We start from the raw sequence: 14,351 nt of genomic DNA, 5'->3' as shown, positions 1-14,351 counted from the left end.
TCCTCCTACGGCATAATGGGCCGCCTCCACCCCTTAGTCTTCCACTGGCCCACTCACGACCTCTTTCCTGCAACCTGCTGGGCCTCGGCCTGGCCTAGACAAACACGCGCGCGCAGAGCAGAGCAGAGGCAGAAAGCGAGAGTGGCGCGACCCGAGGAGGCGCCTGGCCAACCGACCCGACTCCCGAGGGCTCCAACTCTAGCGCCGCCGGCTCCGCCCTGCCGCCAGCGTCCCTTGCGGCGGAACCTGTGAGCGGCGCGAGCGTGTCCAGACAGGCAGCAGTGCTGATTCGGCCACCCGTCATCGCTTACAAAACCCCAATCCGGCTTCGGCCGTGCCGTGAGTTCTCTAATCCAATCTCCCGTTTCTAGTTTATAGGCTATAGCTCGTCAATGGTGGAAAAGTCGGTTAGTGATTATACTTTCTGTTTGCCGTTTACTGTGATGTAGGTGTTGGAGACTTAGAGGTATCTGTAGAAAATGAAAAAAAACATGGATTTGAAATCGTTGTGGGCTAGGGCTTCAAAAGCACGGAAGCTAGCTTCTACCTCAACACCAAAATCCACACCGGTTGATGCCGAAAGCCAACCTCGCAATAACAGCAATGCTCTTTCCAATGATGGGCTGCAGGTGGTACCAGTGCATGCACAAATACACCCAATCACAGAGGATGATGAATCCGGTGACCAAGATGTTGAGTCCCTTGCTTCAAACATTATACAATACCAGTCTGAGGCTGTATCTGAGAAATCCTGTTTGATCCATGCACTGAAGTGCTTGAGATTTCTTTTGAAACAAGGGTTGGCTGTTCATGGACATTATGAAAGTGAGGGATTTAATGAAGGGAATTTTGTTGAGCTTTGCAAGTGGATGGCAGAAACTGATGCAAGAGTTAAAGGGGTGGTTTTAAAAAATACTCAAAGAAACTATAAATTGATCGATCAGAACAAACAGGAACAACTCGCCAACTCCTGTGCCAAAGAAACCTCAAGGCTTATCATTGAAGATCTCGGTGATGATTATTTTGCAACACTTGTTTATGAATCTACTGATCTGTGCCAACAAGAAGAATTGTCTCTCTGCTTGCGATATGTTGATAAAAAAGGAATTGTAGTGGAAAGGTTTCTTGGTATTGTTGAAGTTGAAGACGCCACCTCTTTGACAGTTCAAACAACAATTGAGAACCTACTTATGGAACACTCTTTGAGCTTTTCTATGATCCGTGGGCTGGGGTATGATGGAACTAGTAACATGAAGGGTTATGATAATGGTTTGAAGAAACTAATTATGGATGAATCCCCATCTGCTTATTATGTCCATTGCTTTGCCCGTCAACTTCAGTTAACACTCGTTGCTGTTGCTAAGGAGAATACTCATGGTGGTTGGCTGTTTTATCATGTTGAATATTTGTTGAATGTTCTTCGTATATGTCGTGAAAAGATACGAATGCTTACAGTACCTCAAGCTAAGTATATCATTGAAGCATTGGTATTGGATAAAGTTGAAACTGAAGAGTGCTCGAATCAACAGATAAGCTTGGGAAGTCCTTCTGATACTCGTTGCGGTTCTTGCTATAGAACTGTGATGCACATTATCTCTCTGTATCCTTCAATTGGACAAATTCTCACAATCATTGGAGAAGAACATGATGGCATAGAAGCTGCAAGATGTCAAACCATGATGACATCATTCGAGTCCTTTAGGTTTGTTTTTATGGCACACTTGTTGCAAACTATATTGGAGTATACAGATGACTTGTGCACTGCTTTGCAAAAGAGGGATCAAGATATTGTTCATGCTATTGATCTTGTTTATGTGACAAAGGAATGGTTTCAGTTACTGCGGGAAGATGATGGATGGGAAGGTTTTCTTCAAAAGGTCACTTCTTTTTGTGTGAAACATGAGATCGAAGTTGTTGACATGGATGTTTTGTATGAGCCGATTGGCAGATCTTCAAGGCTCTACAGGACTGCTAAAAATCTCCATTATTACCATGTTGATATGTTTTTGGATGTGATTGATAGGCAACTTCAAGAACTTGATCACATGTTTGATGAGGTAAACACAGAGTTACTTCTCTGTGTGGCATCATTCAATCCTGCTGACTCATTTGCTGCTTATGATGAGGACAGGTTGGTTAAGCTTGCTCACTTTTATCCCAAGGATTTCTCAAAGGCAGAATTGTTGCATCTTCCCTATCAACTTACAACCTTTGTCGCTGATATGCGTAGTAACAAAAGGTTTAGAGAAGTGAAAAATCTTGTCGAGGTTTCTGTTAAGCTTGTTGAAACAAAGAAGGACCAGGTTTATCAACTTGTTTACAAGCTGCTCAAATTGGTGCTGCTCCTGCCTGTTGCAACTGCAACTGTTGAGAGAAACATGTCTTCGGTCAAATATGTGGAGTATAAGGCAAGCAACAAAATGTCGGGGCAATGCATGAATGACTGCTTGGTTACATTTCTTGAGGGAGACTTCTTTTTGCAAGTTCAGGATGATGCCATCATATCTCGCTTCCAAGCTACTCCTTCCGTTCCATAAATCCCTCCGTTCCATAAAGATCGGCACAGATTTGAATTAGCTTTAGTTCAAATTCATGCCAATCTTTATGGAACGGAGGGAGTATGAATGACTGTAAAGATGTGTAATAACTTTTATCTACTATTTGCAATATCTCGATGTAATTTGAACAAACACCTTCATGCTTTAATGTAATTTGAACAAACACCTTCATGCTTTAATGTAATTTGAACAAACACCTCTTTTTTTTTCTGAAGCTTAAGTTCTGCAACGCAAAGCATGTAAAATGATATCTTCGCAGGTTGAAAACTACAGTAATTTTTGTAATAAGATGTGGCACACCGTTTCTGCTCCATGTCCTTGGCAAAGCGCCTCAGCTAGCGACTTCAGCATCTGCAATGTATAGTGCAAGGAAAGCTATTACCAGCGTGGATTTTTCTTGTGTGTTTTTGTAAGCATAATAAGCAGGGGATTTGTTTTCCACCTAGCCACTTGGTTGCACATGTTGAGGTGCACAGACGACATGTTTTACTACATCATATGAGAACTTCAACAGAGTGCCAGGGACAGCAAGATATTCAAACAAATCCAAACATTCAGATGTGAAAATGCAACAAACTCGGAAGTGATATGATCATACATTAGCTGCATTGTGGTAGAGCAAAACTCATCAAGTACAAGCTGTGCAACCAAGCCTCATGTTCAACACTCACTTTCGAAATTACTTGATTTGCATCTGGCAATAGGGCAGGTAGGTTCAGTAAATCGTCTAACAGAACCCTGCACATGCAGGCCAAAGCAGCTAACAGCTTCCTATGTTTGCTGAATGCTGCACATTAACTGCCTGGCCATCCAACAAAAGTGGGCAAGATGTGCAATCAGCTCTCATGAACTTGGACTCGGTGATGCCTGCCTCAGCTTGGCTTGTAGGAGCATGCCCATTTCGTCTGCTATGTTTTTCTTCTTCGTCGCCATCTGCACAGGAAGTAAAGAAAGTTCAACTGCTAAGAGAGGGCGTTGCACTGAATTCAGGATAAAGATGCGGCTTGCAGGTTGAGAAAGTTGACTGTAAGCCACATGAATTTTGAGTATAAGCCACATGAATTGGCCCAATTGATTGAACTATTGAACACACATCCATGAGTGGAATATTTAGCTATAGTTCAGTACAGGAAGATGCAAGTCACAGCTTACATCTTCCAAATGTAATTGCAGTGACTAGTTAGTACTAATGTATAACCAAACTGCAAATACTAGATTTATGTGGCTTGGCTATCATTCTATAAGACAATCCTGGTGACAGTGGATTATGTTTATTGACTTCCTTTAAGACTCTGTTTTTTATTCTGTAAAACTCAAGACTGTTATTAGCCGACATCAATAATGCAATGCAACCTACTTAAGTTCGTATAAAAAAACCAGGAAACGAAACATTATCACAGAAAGAAAAGAGGAGAGGTTGCTAAAAGAAGTTAGGTGTAGTACGAATTATAAATTTTTCCAGCAATTTGAACTAGTTCCCTTACTAGCCCCAAAGTTTTATGCTACTTTCCACCAGGCTATAGCACAACTCATTATGATTGACCAAGACACGTATAGCTAATATTACTAATAAAAAAAATTCATACTCATAACATGCATAACGGGCTAAAAAGCATCGGTAATTCTTCTTCTAACCAAGTGCATTATATGCTAAAAATGGTGTCCAATAGAGAAAGCTCTTTGCATTACCAGTTTCTACAACTTGAATTAGAAGAGCCCAAGACCTTGATTTTATGTCTACGATACTCATACTCCACAGATAAAGCTCTATCTATTACTATTATTTTATAAACACTGTTCATGATGATATAGTTAGCAGTTGCATTAACACTAATGATTTGTGCTAAGCACTGAATTCCATCTTGCCATCAACTTGGATAGTGACATGATGGCTTAAGGCTATCTGTTGGCGAGAAAGAATCGGTTTATAGATAAATAAGCCCTATCAGTATGTAAATACTAGTACAAGTCATTACTTCCTGTGCATATAAGATAAGTTGGACCAAACAAAAGAGTCTGCATGTTACAGGCTTTAGAGCACACATGGATAGATGAAAGAGAACCTTTCCTCTTAATTTTCGTCATAAGGCCATTTTAGTCTCACACAAACTTCCGGTTACTCAAGTTCAAAATGGCCTTACAAATGTCATATTCTGACTTGTGAGTATTTTTATTCAGTTAGAACTCCAACAAACTTGAAAGCAAAAATATTTGTCCTATAGGTGGGCAAAAATGGAGCATATCAAAGAGCACTGCAGTCTGGCAATAAGTTGACAAAGTAATTACCTCAAGTAATTCATCGAAATTGGACTTCAGCAAATTAATTTTCCTTTCACAGTATTCTTTTCCTTGAGCCATAGTTTTCTGCACAGCACAAATAAAATCTCACACACGAATGCAACAAAGTATGCAAAAGAACAGCACAGCACAAAGGTGCATCATTTGAGCATACAGTTTACTTATGGTACCTTGTTCACTAGGTTGTAAAAGAGTCACCTGAATTAAGAACCAGGAAAAATGCATTTTTCATGCGCAATAAAGCATGTTTTTAACTATGTCTCATCAACCAGGCACCCAATAGGGCCACAAATCACTGGCAGGTAGAGTTGGAGTTGGGAGACCTTCATGATTAGCTTCTCCTTCAGCAAAAAAAAAGGCTGCACGAGACATGAAACTACACAGGCCAGCCCTCTTTTGGATAATTTTCATGTCATGGTGGTAGTTTCATCTTTCATGGCAACTTGAAGCCATGTTGCCGATTGTGTTCATATCATCACATTGACAGAATCGGTGAAATAGTGAACAAACTAGCAATACTGTAAACTACTACGAAACCAATCATGTGTGGCAATTGCGACTAGCAAGATACCTCGATGAAGTAGCCGGTACCGACGTCGACGAGGACCTTCTCAGCGTCGTCGAGCGTCCCGGGCACGTAGAGGGACGCCGTGAGCGGCACAAGCAGCTTCTTCCCTGCACACGCCGAGCCGCAAAAGAAAAAGATTAACCAAAACCCCGCGGAAAAGAAGAGGAAGGATGGAACGTGCGAGAAGATGTTCGGTTGGGTGAGCCGTGCCGTGGGGGCGGAGCGAGAGTTCGTGGAGGGAGGCGGTGGCGTTCTCGAGGCGGGTGGTGGCGGTGCGGATCTTGGTGAGGCTGTCCTGGAGGAGATTGACCTCCAGATCCGTCTGCTCCTTGAGCGCCTTCAGCTGCTCCACGCTCAGCTTATCGACTTCGATCCGCGCGGGGCTTGCCATGGCTCGCCGCGGCTGAGGAAGGTGGGAAGGGGAGAGAGAGAGGAGAGGCGGCGGCGGTGGACTGGTGGGCAGGGAGAGAGGAAGGCGAAGAAAATAGGCGAGAGCGATCGATAGGCAAAATCAGCAGCATGAGAATGTAAAATTCAACAAATAATATCGTATTGAAATTTGGTAAATTCAGCCCCTATAGCTCAGTGGTAGAGCGTCAGTCTTGTAAACTGAAGGTCTGTAGTTCGATCCTGCATGGGGGCACTATATAGTGGAGATTTTATGAGCACTCTCCTTTCTGTTTTGTTCAAACATTTCACGTTTAATTAATTTTATGCAGTCACACAGCCATACTCCCGCATCAGTAAAAAAATTCGTATAAATCATTGTGCCTACCTAGAGGAGATTTTTCTTTTTTTTGCTTTAGAGTATCCATAAATATTTAAGATCAACTTTGGCTCCTAAACTCTCGACATGAGCTAAAGTCAATGATAAGAGCACTCATACAATTTCTTTCTAGAGAAAAGGAGCATTGTAGTCATTAATTCATAAAATGAGGTGTGACTTAGGCTGACTCTATACCAAGTGTGATAATGTCAGAGATAACTAGGTCGATTCTTAGCTAACTTTATATTAATAGTCTAACTTTGATAAAAAAAAACTAAAATGTTATGTGTGAATTGTATTGACGGTGTGTCAATTTATAGTGTGCGCTCATTTCACTCCACCAACTCCGAATATCTTAATTCGGGACCCTAGATATCTGGTTTGGCTCATCTTAGTCCAAATGATACAATTTAGCGACCACATTGTACGATTTGTACATGTGGCAAGCTGAGGTGCAAAGAGGGGAGGGTTAAGAGGGGGTCTTTTTATTTTGCAGAAAATTTCTCTGGTGCAATTTTCCTTCACGCTAGGAGGATGAGAAGCCATTCTTGCCCTATATGTATGCAAAAGAAAGAAAAAAACCGATTCTGAAGACCTGGTCTCCCAAACAGCTACGCAATTAGTTTCTGTTTTTGGCAGCATAATCCTCTTTATTCATTAACGATCAGAGTTACATCTTTAAATAAGAGAGGTACGATGCAGTGAGGAGGGAGTGAAACTAGGTCTGGGAGAAAGTAGCTTTTGCCAAAACCGCTAACTGATCGGAGTTACATCTTTAAGTAGCTATGCAATTAGTTAAAGGAATGGAGAAGCCAAAGCAAAGAAACAAACAAGAACTGTGGGGCAAGTGCATTGAATCGGTTACTTCGATTAAAACTTCCATTCCGACTAGCGAAAACTTAAAATCATGTAAAAGACTAAGCCCAACTCATGAAACACGACAAGCGGGAGTGGCAGGCCAAGTTAGTGACGAAATAAATGTGTATTGTTGTCTGTTCTTCTCAAGCCTTAAGTGGGTCAAACACACAAACCCTTATAAAATGGTGTAAATCCTACGTGGCGACGACCAAATCAACATTTCGCAAGCAAAAGTCAAGACGTCTACGTGGCACGGTCAATCCTACGTGACAAAAGAAGACTAGTCAACGAGTCAAGCCTCTCATGCCATGGTTAAAGAGTCAAATGAGCTTGAGTGGGGGGCAAGAAAGATGAGAGGAGGGGGCCCTTAGTCCATGGTGGACCATGGACCAAGCCCTACTTTTCTCACATGGAGAACACAAAAGTTATGAACCAAAGGAGCTACTTTTATCATTTTGCCCCCACTTTTCTCTCTCCCTCAAGGGTAGCCATGGTCTTTTGTCATGGACCCCGAGGCTATAAATACCTCCCCATGGGGGCATGTATCATTCACTCTCTCACTTGAATAAACTCAAGGGGAGAGGGCTAGAGTGCTTCCTCTAAGGTTCGCTCTCGCGCGCCGCTCAAGACTGAAAGTCGATCAACGGGCTCGAAGGAGAAGGGGTTAGGTTAGAGTTCCGAGGGTATCCTAACCTCGATACTTGGAAAGACGCGTTCGGTCCAAGTACGAGGCGGCCCCGACGAACCTCTCGCCGAAAGGTGTCTTGGGAAGATCCGCTCGGCCCAAGCCCTAGGCTAACAACCCCCTCGAAGCCTTTCCTAACATAGAATTAAGTCGCACCCGCAGGGTCGACCGAACCTATTCAAAAAATATCGACGTGTCAACTTGTCCAAGTGTACGGCAACTTTCGCTATAAGGCCGGCGTACACGCCCTACCTTTATTCCCGTGCTTGTGCCCATCGAGCATTGGCACCCCTTACTCTAATTGTTGTCGAGAACAACAACAACAGTGGCGCCGACCGTGGGGAACCCTCGCCGCAATTGAAGATCTAGTGGCCCCGACGAAGCCTACTTCATCGGGTCGCCAACTTGCCGCAAAGTCTACACGGTTGCAAACGAAGAAAGCAAGTGCCTCGGGGGCTCCCGAGGAAGAAGGAAACATCACCAATCCAGACGTCGCCGCAAGCATGGTCGCCCCGACGGAAGTCGCGGTCGCCCCTCCGCTACCGGCCGTCCCGGAAGGAACCGAGGTGCTCGAAACCGTCGTAGGCGGTCCCTCGACACTCACCAACGTAGTGGCAAGGATCGGCAAGCTGCCTACGGTTGCCGCCCCCGCAGGGGATACGGAACTTGGCATACCTCGCTCGATGGGCTTCGCGCCACCTTCCCAACACCCGATGGTAAGCCTGCCCTCGGAAACTACAAGAGGAAACAATGTGGCGTCGGGAGGATCCGCGCCAGAAAACCAAGGAGTCCCGGCCTACGACCCCTTCAACCCGGGATTACCTCCACTGGCGCTCGCCGCGATCGCCCAAGGAGCTCCTTGGTATCATCCTTATTGGGGGCTTTCGCCGCAAGGTGCTCTCCAAATCGCATACCCTCAACATCAATCTCGCTTTGCGAATGCCCCGCAAGCGCCCCTTGCTCCCCCCGCCGGGGTCGAACAAGATGGCCACCAGGTACCACCTCAAGCTGCGCCTCGCGGGGAACGAGACCCTAGAGTGCATGGAAACGAGCAAGTGGCGGAATCCGGAGCCCGTGCCGGCGGCGAAAGGAATTTCCGTCGATGCTCCCACCCTCCAAGAAAACGCCGAGATCATTCTCCAAGCAACCCCTCTAGCGACGAAAGCGATGAGGGAGGACCTCACCATCGAAGGAACCAGAAGAATCGGCCGACTTGCAACCCGCTCACTCGGGAGATCCAAGACGCGCCTTTTCCGCCAAGGTTTAAGCCACCCGCGATACGGCCATACGACGGGGAGTCAAATCCTCTTCAATTCTTGGATGACTACTCCACCGCCATACGGGCCGCCGGGAGAGGTCCCGTCGAGATGTGCAACCTCTTTCCGCTCGCGCTCACCGGAATGGTGCAAACTTGGTTTTACAACCTGCGGAAGAACTCCGTGCACTCATGGGAACGCCTCCAAGAGGTCTTCATCGCCAACTTTCAAGGAAACTTTAAAGAGCCCGTGCAGGCTCACGAGCTGTACGCCGTGAAACAAAAGCCGGGGGAATCCCTCCGAAACTTCTTCCATCGCTTTGCGAAGGTGCGAAGCCAAATCGCCAACCCGCCGTCGACCACCGTGATCGACGCATGCATGCAAGGTCTTCTCCAAGGAGAAGTGAATCGGGCCCTAAGTCGTAACCCACCGAAAACGACCGAAGAGCTTTATAGATTGCAAGAATACGCCCGAGGTGAAGACGGGGACATCGCCAAGAAGGACGCGCCACGGGCCGCTCCCGAAGGAACTCCCTCGTCCGACAAACCCCCTGCGCCCGCTTCGTTTTCCAAGAAGAAGAGGAGGTGGGGGGAAAAGGGCGCCGGTGACCAAGCCCGGAAAATCTTCGCCGCTGAAGGACAAGCACCACCCCAAAAGACTTGGCACCCAAGAAGCCACCTCGTCCGACCGAGGGAGGAGCTGGAAGGTGCCTCATCCAGAACTCGGCAAGCCATAGCACCGAAGAGTGCAACACACTCATCGCGGTCCGTGAAGAGTTCCAGGCGCGAATGCAAGCCCGGCGCAAGGATGAGAAGACAGCCGAGGCTCCGTGCCCCGCTAGCGTCCTTGTCGCTGACCCAGCACCCAAGGAAGACAACCTCCCGTTCCAGAAACCCTCACATCATGTCGGAGTGATACTCGGGGGCTCCACAACGGGACGAGGATCAAAGCGACAACGCAAGGAGTACGCTCGCGAAGTCAATGTCATGGGAACCTTCACCCTGACACCACCACCTAAGTGGGCAAGCGTGCCAATTGCCTTCACCGAAGAAAACGCTAAGGGGATATGCTTCCCACATGACGACGCCCTCTTTGTGACGGCGATCGTCGCCAATTGTGAGCTCAAGAAGATTCTTGTGGACGGCGGAAGCTCTGCCGACATCCTATATCTGAGCACATTAAAGAAGCTGATGGAGCCACAGAGGGGATACAAGAACGGCTCGCTTCAGCCATCCCTTTATCCCCTCACCGGTTTCGTACCGAGGAAGTCCATTCAGCCGCTCGGACAAATTGAGCTCCTCACGACCTTCGGACACGCCACAAATCATCGAACCGAGCTCGTACGCTTCGACGTGGTGGATATGGAGGCCTCTTTCAACGCCATCCTCGGGAGGACGATGCTAAACCGTCTTTGTGCCGCCATCCACCACAATTTGTTGTGCATGAAGATCCCAAGCCCGAAGGGCGCGATAACGGTCCGCGGCGAGCAATCTTTCGACAGGAAGACACTTTACCGTCATGAGACCAAGTGCGCCGAAAAGGGAGAATCATCCAAGAGTATTAACTTGCTTTCGAGCACGCGAGCATCCGAAACCAATACTCAGGAGCGCTACATCCCCAAGCCTCTCCCCGAGGGAGAGCTCAAGGAAGTACGCATCTCCCAAGATGACGCCACGCGCACGGTGAAGATTGGAGCCGACCTCCCGAGTAAACTCGAGGAGGAACTTGTTGGCCTGCTTCGGAAGAATTCTGACCTCTTCGCTTGGTCACCTTCCGACATGGGAGGAGTCCCGTGTGACGTCATGGAACATCGCCTCGCCGTGAGACCTGACAAAGCTCCCGTGAAGCAGAAGCTTCGGAAACTCTCCACCGAGCGAAGCGAAGTCATCAAACAAGAAATCGCTAAACTCTCCACCGCCGGGCTTATCCGAAAAGTTTGGCATCCCGAGTGGTTAGCCAATCCTGTCTTGGTGAAAAAGGCCAACGGCAAGTGCCGAATGTGTGTCGACTTTACCGACCTGAACAAGGCATGCCCCAAGGACGACTACCCGCTCCCTCGGATCGACCAACTGGTCGACTCCACGGTGGAATGCGAGAGGTTGAGCTTCTTGGATGCCTATTCAAGATATCACCAAGTCCACATGGGCAAGGAAGACAAGGAAAGACCAGCTTCATCACTCCCATCGGCACCTTCTGCTATCGCAGAATGCCTTTTGGATTGAGGAACGCCGGCGCAACCTTCCAACGCCTTGTCAGCCTCATCCTCAAAGAACAATTGGGGAGAAACGCCGAAGTATACGTGGATGACGCCGTCATCAAAAGTCAAATTGCAGGAACTCATCCCAAGGACCTGCAGGAAACCTTCGACAATCTCCGCAAGTAAGGCGTAAAACTCAATCCGGAGAAGTGCGCATTCGGAGTTCGAGGAGGAAAACTCCCGGGCTTCCTCGTCTCTCAACGAGGGATCGAGACTAACCCGGAGAAAATCCGGGCCATCATGGAAATGGAGCCTCCTCGCTCCGTCAAAGATGTGCAGCGCCTAGCGGGAAGAATGGCGGCCTTGGGACCATTCGTCGCCCGATCAGCCGAGAAGGGTGTTTCTTTTTTCAAAGCCTTGAGAAGCCTCGACAACTTTGAGTGGACCGACGAAGCTCAAAGGGCCTTCGAAGAACTCAAGACCTATTTGTCGACCCCTCCGCTTCTCACGAGCCCAAAGCAGGGGGAGCCCTTGCTCCTATACCTTGCCGCGACCCCGGTCGCCGTGAGCGCAGCACTCGTGAAGGAGGAAGACGGGTCACAACGCCCGGTATATTACGTGAGCGAAGCCTTGTGAGCAGCAAAGGGTCGATACACCCATATCGAGAAGATCGCTTACGCCCTCCTGATGGCCTCTCGAAAACTCCGTCATTACTTCATGGGCCACACCATCATGGTGCCAACTACCTTCCCACTCAAGGAAGTCTTTGGCAATAAGGAAGCCACCGGAAGAATCGTCAAATGGGCAACGGAATTGGCCCCTTTCTCGCTAGAACTCACGGCGAGAACGGCCATAAAATCTCAAGTCTTGGCTGACTTTGTGGCCGAGTGACATGCTCCACTAGCACCGCCCGAAGAAATCGCATCCAAAATCGAGCCCCCCGAACCACATTGGTAATGAGGTTCGATGGCTCCAAGCGCCTCGACGGCGCCGGGGCCGGAGTCATACTCATCAGCCCCGAAGGCAAAATCTTAGAGTACGCCGCCCACCTGGACTTCAACGCCACCAACAATATGGCGGAGTATGAGGCGTTGCTTCTCGGGCTTCGACTGGCCAAGGCCATGGGAGTCCGACGCCTTCTCATCCAAGGAGACTCCCAACTGGTGATAAACCAAATGGACATGTCATATCAATGCCTTGATGAAAGGATGAAGAAATATATCGAAGAAGTTCGCAAGATGGGATGGTATTTCCTGGGTATGGAGGCGCGACGCACTCCCCGAGGAGAAAATCACCTGGCCGACAGGTTAGCCCGAACGGCCGGTTCCAAAGAACCGCTGCCACCCGGCGCATTCTTCGAAGTGATTCGCACCCCATCCATAAAGGAAGATGCCGACGCCTTTGACAAAGCTTCAAAGACCAGCATGGTCATCGACGCTCCACTCTCTTGGATGACACCGATTATCCGCGCCTTGAAAGGTGAGGTGGACGAAGAAGCAGAAGGCCCAAGCGCCAAAACTCTGCTCGCAAAAGCCAAGATGTACGTCCTCCTCGACGGCATCCTATACAAGAAAGGGCGGCCGCATTGCTTAAGTGCATTACTCCTGGTCGGGGAGCCGAGCACTTCCTGGAAATCCATTCGGGAATATCCGGCCACCATCTCGTGCCAAGAGCCACCACGGCGAAAGCCTTACGACAAGGATTCTATTGCCCCACCATGGTGCAAGACATAATCACCATATTGCGGAAATGCGAAGCTTGCCAGAAAATGGCTAAGTCAATCCATGCGTCCATGACTTCCTTGAAGAAATCCCGAAAACATGGCCATTTGCACGCTGGGGAATGGACCTTCTCGGGCCTTTCCCCGCATGCAACGGGGGCTGCAAGTACCTCGTGGTGAACATTGAGTACTTCTCCAAATAGATAGAAGCAGCGCCGCTCGGCAAGATCACGTCACATGCCGTTCAAATTTTTTTCTGGGAAAACATCATATGCCGATATGGCGTCCCGCGAGAGCTAACCGTGGACAATGGCAAACAGTTCGACTGTGCGGAATTCATCAAATTCTGCGAATGCCTTGAGATCAAACTGCACTTCGCATCCGTTGCTTACCCAAAGAGCAACGACGCTTGTGAAAGGGCAAATGGATTAATCCTCCAAGGACTCCGCCGAAGGGTAGAGAACACGGTTAGCAAAGCAAGGGGAGCATGGGGAGATGAACTTGCTAGAGTGGTTTGGGGCATACGCACCTCCGTAAGCCGTTCCACGGGCCAAATACCATTCTCTCTGGTGTATGGAGCCGAAGCAGTTCTTCCCGCCGAGGTCGAGTTCCGCTCACCTCGGGTCGAAAGGCTCCAAGAAGCCACTCCAATTGCCTTCATCGAAAATGAAGAGCACCACAAGACGGCCATCGATCTTGTGGAAGAAGCTCGTGACAAAGCCCTCATGAGGCACGCCGTCTACGAGCAAAGCGCCGCACGCTTCTACAACACAAGAGTGCGGGAACGAGCCTTCTCCCAAGGAGATCTCGTGCTGAAAAAGAATGTCGACCGAAAGCTCCAGCGCAAACTCGACCCTAAATGGGAAGGACCATACGCATCACCGCAGTATTGGGAAATGGTGCATACCACCTCGAGAACATGAAAGGGCAAAATCTTGTCCATGCCTGGAACGGCGACAAGCTCTGGCGTTTCTACGCCTAAGGAGAACCTTCAAGAGCAATGCTTGCCGCTCCCAAAGGAGACCATCAGCGCCCAGCCGGCCTCTTTCCTGCGAAACTTCGAGAGATCATAAGCGCCAACGAGGCCACGTCTACATAAGGCTTGTAAGTGCCCATCGGGCCATACCTTAAGACAAGAAAGCAAGGATCAATAAACACAAGTCCTTAAGGAAAAATTTAGAGTGACACGAGACACTCACACGACTCGTCGTCGTAAAAGAGCCGCTACCCCTGTGCCGCTCGCCGAGGAACGCGAAAAGGCCTCCGTTGGCCTAAGCATCCTCTAAAAATGTCCATGGACATAGGTCGCTACTAGCGACTTGTTCCTTGGTGGATCCTAGCGTGCCTCGAGGCCATCCGCCAAGTAGAACCAAGTCCCCCGAGGGCCGGAAGGTCCTTAAAACGCATTTAAGGAGAACCATAAATAAGCGAGTTATGTATGAGCA

At 48.3% G+C, this 14,351-nt stretch overlaps 2 protein-coding genes and 1 non-coding gene across 3 annotated transcripts; 2 read left to right on the top strand and 1 right to left on the bottom strand.

Moving 5' to 3' along the window:
• Window positions 1-141: 141 nt before the first annotated feature.
• LOC100841546 (zinc finger MYM-type protein 1-like) lies at window positions 142-2,769 on the top strand. Its single transcript, XM_010238321.3, has 2 exons — window positions 142-339; window positions 450-2,769. The coding sequence occupies exon 2, from the start codon at window positions 480-482 to the stop codon at window positions 2,535-2,537; it is 2,058 nt and encodes a 685-aa protein (XP_010236623.2). The 5' UTR covers window positions 142-339; window positions 450-479; the 3' UTR covers window positions 2,538-2,769.
• A 324-nt stretch (window positions 2,770-3,093) lies between these two features.
• LOC100825020 (probable prefoldin subunit 5) lies at window positions 3,094-5,907 on the bottom strand. The gene is made up of 4 exons (XM_003574045.3): window positions 5,635-5,907; window positions 5,428-5,531; window positions 4,845-4,922; window positions 3,094-3,491 (listed from the first exon to the last, which is right to left on the bottom strand). Exons 1-4 carry the CDS (start codon window positions 5,813-5,815, stop codon window positions 3,402-3,404), a joined length of 453 nt encoding a protein of 150 aa, XP_003574093.1. The 5' UTR covers window positions 5,816-5,907; the 3' UTR covers window positions 3,094-3,401.
• An 88-nt stretch (window positions 5,908-5,995) lies between these two features.
• Window positions 5,996-6,067, top strand: TRNAT-UGU. Its single transcript has one exon. It is a non-coding gene; the product is annotated as a tRNA-Thr (tRNA).
• Window positions 6,068-14,351: the final 8,284 nt, after the last annotated feature.

This window comes from Brachypodium distachyon, chromosome 3 (assembly GCF_000005505.3).
Source record: "Brachypodium distachyon strain Bd21 chromosome 3, Brachypodium_distachyon_v3.0, whole genome shotgun sequence".
Taxonomy (NCBI): domain Eukaryota; kingdom Viridiplantae; phylum Streptophyta; class Magnoliopsida; order Poales; family Poaceae; genus Brachypodium; species Brachypodium distachyon.
This window is presented reverse-complemented; position numbering and strand designations above follow the sequence as displayed.

Bases quoted from the DNA above. Each gene is read 5' to 3' on its own strand.
- LOC100841546 (XM_010238321.3), top strand. From the start codon at position 480: ATGAAAAAAAACATGGATTTGAAATCGTTGTGGGCTAGGGCTTCAAAA.
- LOC100825020 (XM_003574045.3), bottom strand. From the start codon at position 5,815: ATGGCAAGCCCCGCGCGGATCGAAGTCGATAAGCTGAGCGTGGAGCAG. The intron at 5,532-5,634 runs GCACGGCTCACC...CGGCGTGTGCAG, and splicing joins ACTCTCGCTCCGCCCCCACG to GGAAGAAGCTGCTTGTGCCG. The intron at 3,492-4,844 runs GTAATTACTTTG...CTTCCTGTGCAG, and splicing joins ATTTCGATGAATTACTTGAG to ATGGCGACGAAGAAGAAAAA.